The sequence below is a fragment of the Cuculus canorus genome, chromosome 12, assembly GCF_017976375.1.
Source record: "Cuculus canorus isolate bCucCan1 chromosome 12, bCucCan1.pri, whole genome shotgun sequence".
Classification (NCBI taxonomy): Eukaryota; Metazoa; Chordata; class Aves; order Cuculiformes; family Cuculidae; genus Cuculus; species Cuculus canorus.
Window position 1 is genome coordinate 2,301,853 of NC_071412.1, and position 10,703 is coordinate 2,312,555.

The following is a 10,703-nucleotide window of genomic DNA, read 5'->3' on the forward strand; positions in this document are numbered from 1 at the left end:
AGTTGAACTGTGAGGATGATGCTCCTACTACCAGCTACCAAGTAGCTTTTTTAATGTGTAGTTTTGACAAACACGTGACGTAGGTTTTATATTTCTAATTACAGTCCAAGTACTTTTTACTAATTTATTATTAAAACGAACTTCAAATTTTAATACTTTTTGAGCACTTTATTCAGCTTGCAAAAAACAATTTCAGATTCATTTACTGATAGTATTATACAGAAGTTTGTACGATACTGAAGATAAAAATAGGCTTAACTTAGCTTAGCAGAAAGCTGGAGCTGCTGGTCCTAACGGCTTGTAGTACAATAGGACTATTAGTATCAAAAACTGCAGCAGGTCAGAACAGCGTCAGGGCCCCCTCTCTCTGTATAAATGTCCTTATTGTACATGAAAAGCTCTCTGGTTTACCCAAAGACTGCTTTCTCCAGGGTCTGTAACGTTTTCATTGTTTTTGTAGAGCAGAATGTAATAGAGTAAATGAAAAATAGATCTAATCCTCGCTTGTGCATCAGAGTAGGGATATTCAAACAGCTGTTTACCTGGCTTTATTCTAAGAACAACTCCGGACAACCAGCTGCAGAGCATTTATATTCTTAGAAAGGATTTATTTTAAATATACCATCTTACTGATGATTTAAACAAATAAAACACGTGCCCTCATTATGCTTACAAGAGAAAGGACTGCTTAATACTAATTTTGCTTTCTTTTCAGTCAACCTCATCATGTTAAAAGCTGTTCTTGACAATGTAGTTGTCTCTAAAAGCGTTTTGAAACACGTGCTTTCGTAACAGTAGTAATAAGCTTTTGTTTACTCCTTGCAGTCGACCTAAAAGGCCTTCTTTTACACAAACTGAAAATTCCAGACATGAAAAACAAGCTCAGAAGTACCACCACCGTAATAAAAGAGAAGGTAAATGGCATAAACATGGTCGCACTAACGGAAGACACATGGCAAATCTTGAAATAGAGTTGGGGCAGTTACCCTTTGATCCAAAATATTGAGTAATTTATGGTAAAAATAAGAATTCACATCCTTTCTGGAGCCGAATTGTTTTTCAACAAAGCAACAAGATGCAAGTTTTTTTCCTCTTAAGTAATTTGATTTTTACAGATTTTTGTTAAAAGGCAGAAGTCAAACTTTTCTGTACCGTTGCTTTAACTGTTCTTTGGAAGCAATGATGATAATTTGGGTGCCAGCAGTGTTGTTGCAGAATCTAGGCATGCAATGACTTATGTATGAAAAATATGCTTAATTGCATTCCACTAGTGTAGTTCAAGCTTGACTCATGCATAATGTACCAATAATTAACTCCAATGTTTGATATACTAACTTCATCTCATCCTTCAAAAAATAGGTCTACATTATGGTAATGTATTTGTTAGTGTTTCGTAACCTTATATTGCTTCTCGTCTTTGCGGGGGCGTCAAGAGCCTGTTGAATTGTGAAGAATTTGCTGTGCTGCATTCTAATCAGCTTGATGTAAGCACTTGAAACGTCTTGCGTATCTGCATATTGTAGAAGAAAAATAAAGAGACATTGTGGGTAAAAGTCTTTATTTATAAAACAAACCTAGTGTAGCTGTACAGTTCTACAAAAATGGTCCAGTCTCATCTGACTCCTTATTGTTCAAGTATTCATATGGTAACTTTGGTCTCTAGTGTTGTACAGTAAGTCATCTCCCCACCTTGCCGTACTGCTCCCGCAGTTGTCTTCAGGAAGAGGTTTAGGTGTTTCCAGACAGCCAGTGGCTCCCTAATCCGACTCCCCCCTTTGACTTACCCAGTTTCAGTCTCTCTAGCTTCTCCTTTCTGCAGATCTTGTAAGCACAGTACTGCTATGCAAAACTCATCTCATTAGGTCTTGAGTCTAGAAACTTATCTTCAGGTATGGCTCATTTCAATTTTTTTCCTGTAGATGTAAATGTGGCTTCCAACTCGTCCTTCAGGTACGTGAGTGTGAAAGATGGTGGCTGTTTTCTCATAGCCCCTTAAAGCTAGAAATGATGATATTTCCTGGAAATTAACATACATTAGTTTCAGAAAAGCAGAAAGTTGGCAGCAGCAGAACACTGTTCTGAAAACCATCGTTTCACCTGTCCTCTAGTAGTTTTATCCTTTATTTTGGGAAAGACTGCTAGAAAAAGAGGTACCGATCCTTTCTGATCATGTCCAGAGCGGATATTCACCAGACACCTTTGCTTGAGTTCATGGACTTCAAAAAGCAATTGAGAGGAAAAGAGGCATTTTTGCTTGTGATTGGGGCTTAATTATAACTGTACGGTTCTGGGAAGAGATTGTGCATTTGTTTGGAGAATTCCATAAGACATTACTTCATCACATGTAGAATTTGCAGAGAGGAGAGGGCACTTTATCACATGTAGAATTCGCAGAGAGGAGAGGGCATACATGAATGTCAAGTATATATCACCGGAATGGTTTCTGGATGATATTATGGACGAAAGGGTTAAAATTTAATTTAAGCTGTGTTTTTTAATAAGTTGTGGACAATGATTATCAAAATCTTTAACTATAACTTTCCCCTAGTTTATTTTGTAACTTGACCTCAAAACTAGTTCGTTTCCCCTTGCAGTTACCGTACCTGTTCTAGCACGCTGAAGAAGATAAAGTGACTGGGTAATAATGTGTCATCGTAAAACTCCTCATTAAGCCATCCAAGGGGATTAGAGTAAAACACATCCGCTTCATCAATATAGCTCTTATTTCCAGTTAGGTCTGGGGGACACTGAAGGAATCTCATTTTTAGAGGACAGTGAACATGACTAAGGAGAGAAAGAAAACAAACGCTTCAGGATGAACTGACCAACAGAAAAGATTTTAAATGACTCCTCACTTAAAGATACCTCAGTCGAAACCAAAATGGAATATTTAGTTCCCCCCCCAGTCATATTTTCTTCCCTGAAAAAAAGCAAAAGTAGAAGTGGATTCATCTCCAAACTGCTGTGACTATGTCAGCAGTTCACAGAAAGCAGATTTATCTTAATAAAAATACCATCCTCCTAACATCAGTTTCTTAAAACAATACTTTTCCATATCAGTTTCAGGTTTGTATCCGCTTTAATGTTTTGTTCACTCGCCAGGATTTATTGCAAACTTTTTGGAATACTTGACCTCAGTCATTATATGTTGTAATTAAATATTTCTTTACTCTCTAGCAGCAGAAGTAAAGGTAAAATAAATGCACTCTGAGTGTAACAATTAGTCTTTAGTTTTGCTACAAAAGTTAGCGTAATGAAGCAGCAGGACTTACTTCCAGAATTGGCAAAGCTTGCTGCACATCCTCATACGAAGCTGTTTAACAAAAACTGAATAAAGCTTTGAGGCTGAATTTTATTCTGTGGTAGAAGCATTTGGCAACCTCTACTCATACTGTATGAACAGGATGAAAAATCACAACTCTTTCTGTAAGCCCTTATCTGTCTCAATTTATTAAGCTTAGGGGAAAAAAACCAAAATCCATACACAAAAGCAGAAATGAATGTGCACGTAACTGTTCTCATACCTGTAAAATGGAGTAGAGTGGCACGGCATCAGGATGAAGACAGAAGCCTGGGACTGGTAAGAGCTATTGCAGAGTTGCTGTAGGTGGCTCATGACATCAAGAGAGCCCCGCTGGTGAATCAAGCCTGTGTACAGCGCTGGAACTAAGTTGGATAAAAGCAGGAAGCTTCCTACAGATTTCTTCCATGCTTTCAGGTGTTTCAAAGAAAATCCTGTAGGAAAATTTGAGTAAGCATTTGCTTCTCTCTAAAGCTAACAGTTCCACGCAGTGTTCTTGAAAGTACCGTAACTTGCTGGAAAACCATTCCTCAGCTGGTAACAGTACCTTGCTTTGAGGTATTTTAATACAGTGTTCTTTCAGTCTTTACACTTGGAATGGAAATTCAGAGGTTAGACTTTTCCTTTATTAAGTCCTGGATTCAACAGTGTAAATGTTAAGCCTGTACCTGTCTTTTAAACTTTAGAAGTATGGTTTCAAAGCCTCTTTAGAGCTTAATTTCTTACGGGGAAAATCAGTCCATTCAGTAGCTTGGATGAATGATACGTGATGACTTACTGATGGGTTCAGATTCACTTAGGTGCAAGCAAAGCCAGAATAAATGGTAACTGCACATGCTTTGGTCTGGCTGTGGCATTCTTCAGCGACAGGCTGAACGCTACAGCATTCCCTTATTGGTATTCTTTTTTTGATCTACTATCCTTGGAAAAAAGCATACTCCTCCATCTTTTCCCATCTCCGTGCCTGAACTTCCCCACTCCCCCCAATTTTTCTTGAAGGATCTAGTAACAGGAAGAGACAATTCTCCTGGCGGCAGATGGCTGCATCAACCTGTTTCTCACAACCACAATGTAGATGAAGCTGGCACAGAAGACGGATGCATGTTGCAGCCAGTCTGGAAACCCTTAAGTCACACGCGTCTACTAACCACTACCTGAATCGAGAGAAGGATTATTTTATGTTTTAGATACTTTTTTGTTGCACACTCAAAGGCATTTTTTGGGCATACTTGAGAGAACCAAGTAGGAAAAATATTACAAATGAGCCAAGGAACAAGGAGACAGTTCTCTAAGGGTGGTGTTGCTAAAAAGTCAGGAGTTACTGATGCAATTTTCATATTTTTTGCAGGAAATAATTGCATCCATGCTAAGGATTCTCCATCCATGTTTCAGTCGCTTTTCCTCAGCTTCTTCCGACCCCCCCGCCTGTAAGAAAAGGTTAGGCTAGTTCTAAGAATCCTTTGTCAAATACCTACACTGGCTGTTATCAGTTTCTCTTTAGGTAAGAATAACATACAGGGAGGGCTGCAAGACATTTGAAACCAATGCTTACCACAAAAAACCATGCAGAATGGCAGTACTGGATAGATGAACCGGAATTCTTTATGGCTCAGTGTGCTGTAACAAAACAGATGCGTTTAACTTACTGTAGTATTGTATCAGTTCTGTGGACAAACTGATTTAGAGCATGAAGGACTGGAAGAAAAGCACTTGCAGGTACTAAAAAGCTTTTGGCATTGAAGCAGTTTAGAGTAAAAATCCAAAGTGTCGCTTTTTAAGAACAGGAGTGCATTCAAATTAAGATTTTTTTGGTCAGTTTAAACCAAGCACCTGGCTACTACTCTAGCAATTAAGTGGTCGGATCCTGTGAGTACTAGATAGAACTTGGTAGGTACTTCACCAGTTTGCTTTCTGTAATAAAACACAAGAAGTAGTGTGGATGACCAGCTAAGCTTCAAGTACGCATTTGTACCTAACAAAGTAACATTCACCTCTGCTAATACAGCTTCACACAATTTTCCATGCCAACTTTTGGGGCTCTTTTGGTGATTACTGCAAGGCTTGTCTAAGAACCTGTTTGGTTCCCGTAACAATACTAAAGGAGACAAAACCAGTCTTAAACCAATACAGCCACATCAGTTTTGAGTCAGACTGAAAGAAGAGATGGCGTTTGTGACCTCGCTACTGTTTTCCTGTATTCTGTTACTACTGTAGTCTAATACCATTTATTACTTAGTATTTATTAGTGTGCTGTATCTTTTCTGCCTGTCTCTCGTTTAATCTACAGAGAATTCTGATGCTTTAGAAACAGCTTTTCTTCTGCTTCTCAACCTATAATGAGACATACAGTTCTCTCATAAGTGTTGAGAGTGGCGTGTAGATTTGTGAATGGACTGAGTTTTAGAGGCCTAAGAACCTCTCACCTTACTGGGGATGTATTAAAAAATGGAATTAAATGGTATTTTTGTCAACAGACATCAAGTAAATACTGTTTTCTTACTAGTTCTGTTGTCGCTTAAACACCTATTAGGTGATTGAATGTCAGGTTTTATTTAATTTTCCACTGAATTCCATGCTGAATTATTTTATTCTTTAAGGGTCTAATCAGTTCTACATTTGGTAACAATACAAGAAGTAGCATCACCTAAAATTCTACAAACTATTTTCTAAATGACTGCATTTCCTGGAGTGTTTGACTGGTTTGAAGTTCCCTATCACTTAACCTTTGTTTGCTTTTTTGTTCTAGAGAGGACAGGAGCTTTGAAAAGAACACAACAAGTGAAAGGTAGTAATTACACTGACAAGAAATTACCTGTATACCAGCACTGTCCAAATCACTGCCACTAGAAAGATGCGATACTTTTTTGGTGCCAGCACACTGCCATGAATGAAGAAAGGCAGATGGGTCCCCAAGATGACTGGCAGTCCCTGAGTGAGGTACCAATGCCAAGGATGAGATCCATAAAACGTTCCCAAATTCTGCAGCACGTTGAATTTCAAGAAGTTCAGCTGAACCAGTACCCACTGGGAAATTTGAGGGAGAGATGGGAGTTAAATACAAATCCAAAGTGAGAACCAACAGCTACTAAACTGAATTACACAGTCATGGCTCACCTTAAACGATAGAGCACATTCATTTGTACTTGTGGACTTGCTATATTTAGCAATTCAACACGTGAGTGTTTTGCAGTTTGGTGATTTACTTATCTCATGAGAGCTCAGCATACTGATGTTAAGTAACAGTCCGTCATTTCAAATAACCGAGAAGTCAGCATTTAAGGATTTATGGCTTAGGATGTATTTATGAAACCATAGGTGAGACAGAGTCAGAGAAATAACAGACCTTACAGAAGTCTGAAACATCCATCCATGTTAAAATGATAAAACCCAACCTTTTTCTTATGTGTCAAGTTTAAAACAACTTACCTCACCAAAAAACACACGGTCAACTATTAAAGAGGTTCCTATTGTGACCAATCTGCAAAAATGGAAAATTGGTTGCACTGATATTGCCTGAATTGCTTTCGTATCATTCTGCTCTTCTTCAGACAGCTGTCAAAACTCTGATTCCTAACCTTTTTGGTGAGGGGAGACCTTATTACTCTCTACAACTACCTGAAAGGAGGTTGTAGAGAGGAGGGAGCTGGCCTCTTCTCCCAAGTGACAGAGGACAGGACAAGAGGGAATGGCCTGAAGCTCCGTCAGGGGAGGTTCAGGTTGGATATCAGAAAAAAATTCTTCACAGTAAGAGTCATTGGGTACTGGAACAGCTGCCCAGGGAGGGGGTCGAGTCACCTTCCCTGGAGGTGTTTAAGGAACGGGTGGATGAAGTGCTTAGGGACATGGTTTAGGGAGTGTTAGGAATGGTTGGACTCGATGATCCAATGGGTCCTTTCCAACCTTGTGATTCTGTGTGTGTGTGATCATTCTGATGCCCGTTTGACAGTGGCCACTTGCCATCACTTGGTATCTTTGATGCAGTCCCAGATGAAGCTGGAATGCTGTTCATGTCTCATTCCAATGAAATCTCTCCTAGTGCTTTTTTGCAGGTTATACATTAATTTAAAGGAAGCATGCCCCTTTTTAAATCTTTTGCAAAAGGAATCTATTTTTCCTTGGTTTTTTTTATATGAAATCAGCTTTTTTGGGTTGTCTGCCTTTGCGATGGTAAAATCCATCTTAAGCTACAGCTGTGCACTGTCCTAGTGTAAATTCAGAAAGAACTTACCCAATTGGAATGCACTTATGTAGGATAAGGTCTGCTTTCCTCTGTTCTTGCAAAAAATGACTCAAGACCAAAGGTATCCATGGGATGATGGCAGTGGGACGAATAACAATTGCAAGTGCTATCAGAGCTAAATATCTGCAACTAGAATGAGGAACATAAGGAAAAATGTTTATCGAAAGGTTGGTTCAGTTCTTTTGCAGACAGTAATGCTCCAAGAATTGAAATACTGTCATGTCTCTGACCAGAAGTTTTTCATACTGCAGAGAAACTTTGGTTCTCTCAGTGGAGAGAACTGTTTTGCTTGGAAGGCTGACAACTATGCGATTGCTTTATCAGCAATGGAGTTGCTAACTAGAAGTACATACTTGCTTTAAAATAGAGAGCTAGTAAAGATAGTTGTGACCACAAATTTGTGTACGTCTGAACCTAAGCAAATGTTTGTTATCTTCTCCCAAGTTACCACAAATTCCAGTCTTGTAAAGTTACATTTAAAATGTCCCATAAAGTTATGCTGTGTGTACAGGAACTGGAAAGGAGTAACTTTACATAGCAGTGACATCACAGCTTCAAAAAGAGGTTTTAGAAGAAATACGACAATACTGTTCCTTCCAAGAGCTTCTGCTACACAAACAATGTGTTTTTGGTTGCCTTTATCTTTAAGATAAAAGCGTTTTAAACAGTAGCCGTAGCGGATTATTCCAACCCAAAAATATCAGTACTGTCAATAGAAAGTTTCTTACCTGCTCCCCAACTTGGAACCTTTTATTGGGTAGTAGGAAAGAGCAAAAATGGTAAGGATGGTTTCCATGGTGTTCGTTAGAGTTCTGGTACAGGAATACCACGTAAACCAGGAACACAGCTGACAGAAATACTGAAAATAAACAACCAGATGCACAGGGACAAATGTTAAAACAAATCCTGTAGTTTTAAATGAAAGTGCTGTTTGTTGAAGCTGTGACAGTTGTTTTTTTTTTTTTGCTGTTTGCACTGCAAGATAGTGCTTATTCACATGCATTAAAAGGCTGAGACTCACCACACATTTTGCCGTTTCTGCGTTTTCAAGGTGTAGCACTAATGAGTAAAGCTTCACATCAGCAAATGCTGCCAGCACCGCCTGCGCAAATCTAGGGACCCAGATCTGTAAGAAGAGGGAACATTTTACTTGCAACAAACCTGGAATTCCAAATTCGGGGAGAGGACTATTGAATTAGTGGATCAGACATGAAAATAGTGAATGTTCTCTATGTCTTTTTATGACTGAAAAAAATAGGTCCTTTGGCAAGACTTTCTGCCAAAACAAAGTCTAACATTCAATTGAAAGTGTTCAGAAACTGAAAGCAGAATTCCTTGCCATTTGTCTGCAGTAGGAGTCAAAAGGGGCTGTTGTTCCTGAATTTAGTTCAAATATATAGTATGAAACAGTTTGGGAGACTGAACCGCTGAGCAATTACAATGTAGTGGCAAACACTGTTGGTCTGAAATGGAAAGAGACTGATGGGGGCCAAGAACACACCTCCACAGTCCCAGGCATCACGTGGACGATGAGTTCTACACCCACGCGAGACCCTTTCGAGACCCTTTCGTCAGGGCTCTGTGCTTGTACCTCTCCAACTGCCAGATTCAAGGCTTTGCATTCTCCCTGGACAATGGTAAAACCACACTGAATTGAAATGCTGTACTTTTAAACCGAGTTTTAGTACTGGATGAGGGTTTTGGCTGATACTCACCAGCAGCTGCACGTCATCCTTGCCCAGCAGCTGCAGCGCTTTGTAGATACTGGCGAAGAGCAGCGGGTAGGAATAGCCCCGTAAACCCTGCACCCACTCCCATGTCAGGAACCCATAGTTGCTGATGTTAAGGACAGTCTCTCACTATGACGGTGGCGAGACACTGGCCCAGGCTGCCCAGGGAAATTGTGGCTGCCCCACAGGATCATAGAATAGTTTGGGTTGGAAGCGACCTTAAAGATCATCCAGTCCCACCCCCTGCCATGGGCAGGGACACCTCCCACTGTCTCAGGCTGCCTAAGGCCCCTCCAACCTGGCCTGGAACACCTCCAGGGATGGGGCAGCCACAGCTTAGCTGGAGGTGTTCAAGGCCAGGTTGGATGGGGCTTTGAGGAACCTGATCCAGTGCGAGGTGTCCCTGCCCATAGCAGGGAGTGGAACTGGATGGGCTTTGAGGCTTTCTGTTTTCCAACAGAAGCCATTCTAGGATTGGAACAGCCGTGCCCAGGAGCCGCTGGGTCCCCGTCCCAGCCTGGGGAATGTTGGGAATCACAGAATCACCACGCTGGAAAAGATCTCCGAGATCACTGAGTCCAACCATTCCTGTCTGCTACTAAACCATGTCCTCGAGTACCTCACCTACCAGTCTTTTAAACCCCTCCCGGGGTGGTCACTCCCTCCTCTCCCTGCGCACCTGTTCCAGTGCTTGAAACCCCTTTTGGTGAAGTTTTTCCTGACGTCCAGTCTGACCTTCCCCTGGCGCAGCCTGAGGCCGTTCCCCTTGTCCTGTCACTTGGGCGAAGAGCCCCTCACCCGGCCCTGCCCAGCTCCCCCCGGGCCGCTCCAAGGATATCCGAAGGCCATGGAATGCGCCACCTCCAGCGCCTGCCAGTACTCGTCCGGCACGAAGCTGGTGCGCACGAGCAGGCAGTTGAGCGCCCGCAGCGCCACACTGGGCCCGAGCAGCGGAGAAGCCCTGCGCCCCTCGGGGCGGCGCCTGCCCCCGGCGCGCCGCTGCCCGCCGCCCCCCGCCACGGGGGCTCCCTCAGGCGCCGCCCGCCGCCGCCGCGACAGCATAGCGGACGCCCACCGGAAGGGGGCGCCGACCGGAAGAAGGACCGACCGGAAGGGGGCGCCCGCCGTTAGAGGGGCCCCGCCGCCGGGCTTCCTTCCGGCCGCGTCCGGCGCAGCGGCCGCTTCCGGCTGGTGCTCTGCCGAGCCTCCCTCAGCCCCGGACAGCTCCCCTGCCGCCATGCCCGGGCGGCTGCGGCTGCCGCACGTGGCGCTCGCCGTGGCGCTCGGCGTGGCCAGCGGCGTCTACATCTACCGGCCGCTCTTTCAGCCGCCGCCGCCGCCCCCCGAGGGGGCGCCGGAGAAGAGACCCTGAGGGAGCCCCGGCCTCAGCCCAGGCCTCCCCCGCGCCCGCCCCACCGTGGAGGAAAGGGCG

The 10,703-nt window shown here is 42.8% G+C and overlaps 2 protein-coding genes across 16 annotated transcripts in view; one reads left to right on the forward strand and one right to left on the reverse strand.

Moving 5' to 3' along the window:
• The window catches only part of CCPG1 (cell cycle progression 1), a 29,492-nt gene extending 23,307 nt beyond the window's left edge, over positions 1–6,185 (forward strand). For 9 of the 15 annotated variants that reach the window (XM_054077786.1, XM_054077788.1, XM_054077799.1 and 6 more), the window contains 2 exons: positions 826–914; positions 6,048–6,185. In XM_054077786.1, coding sequence (XP_053933761.1) covers positions 826–914; positions 6,048–6,148 — 190 coding nt within the window. In that variant the 3' untranslated portion in view covers positions 6,149–6,185. Of the gene's footprint in view, positions 1–825; positions 1,817–4,649; positions 5,777–6,047 lie in introns of those variants that run through there. The other 6 variants (XM_054077790.1, XM_054077791.1, XM_054077789.1 and 3 more) reach the window with 6 other exon arrangements.
• PIGB (phosphatidylinositol glycan anchor biosynthesis class B) lies at positions 1,376–10,643 on the reverse strand. Its single transcript, XM_009563716.2, has 12 exons — positions 10,110–10,643; positions 9,257–9,374; positions 8,563–8,667; positions 8,270–8,400; positions 7,530–7,670; positions 6,728–6,779; positions 6,114–6,325; positions 4,854–4,918; positions 3,525–3,735; positions 2,604–2,784; positions 1,785–2,017; positions 1,376–1,510 (listed from the first exon to the last, which is right to left on the reverse strand). Exons 1-11 carry the CDS (start codon positions 10,508–10,510, stop codon positions 1,886–1,888), a joined length of 1,749 nt encoding a protein of 582 aa, XP_009562011.2. The 5' UTR covers positions 10,511–10,643; the 3' UTR covers positions 1,376–1,510; positions 1,785–1,885.
• Between the last annotated feature and the right edge of the window lie 60 nt (positions 10,644–10,703).

Bases quoted from the DNA above. Each gene is read 5' to 3' on its own strand.
- PIGB (XM_009563716.2), bottom strand. From the start codon at position 10,510: ATGGCGGCAGGGGAGCTGTCCGGGGCTGAGGGAGGCTCGGCAGAGCAC. The intron at 6,780-7,529 runs GTAAGTTCTTTC...CCATTTTTGCAG, and splicing joins CATAAGTGCATTCCAATTGG to ATTGGTCACAATAGGAACCT. The intron at 6,326-6,727 runs GTAAGTTGTTTT...CAAATTTCCCAG, and splicing joins ACCGTGTGTTTTTTGGTGAG to TGGGTACTGGTTCAGCTGAA.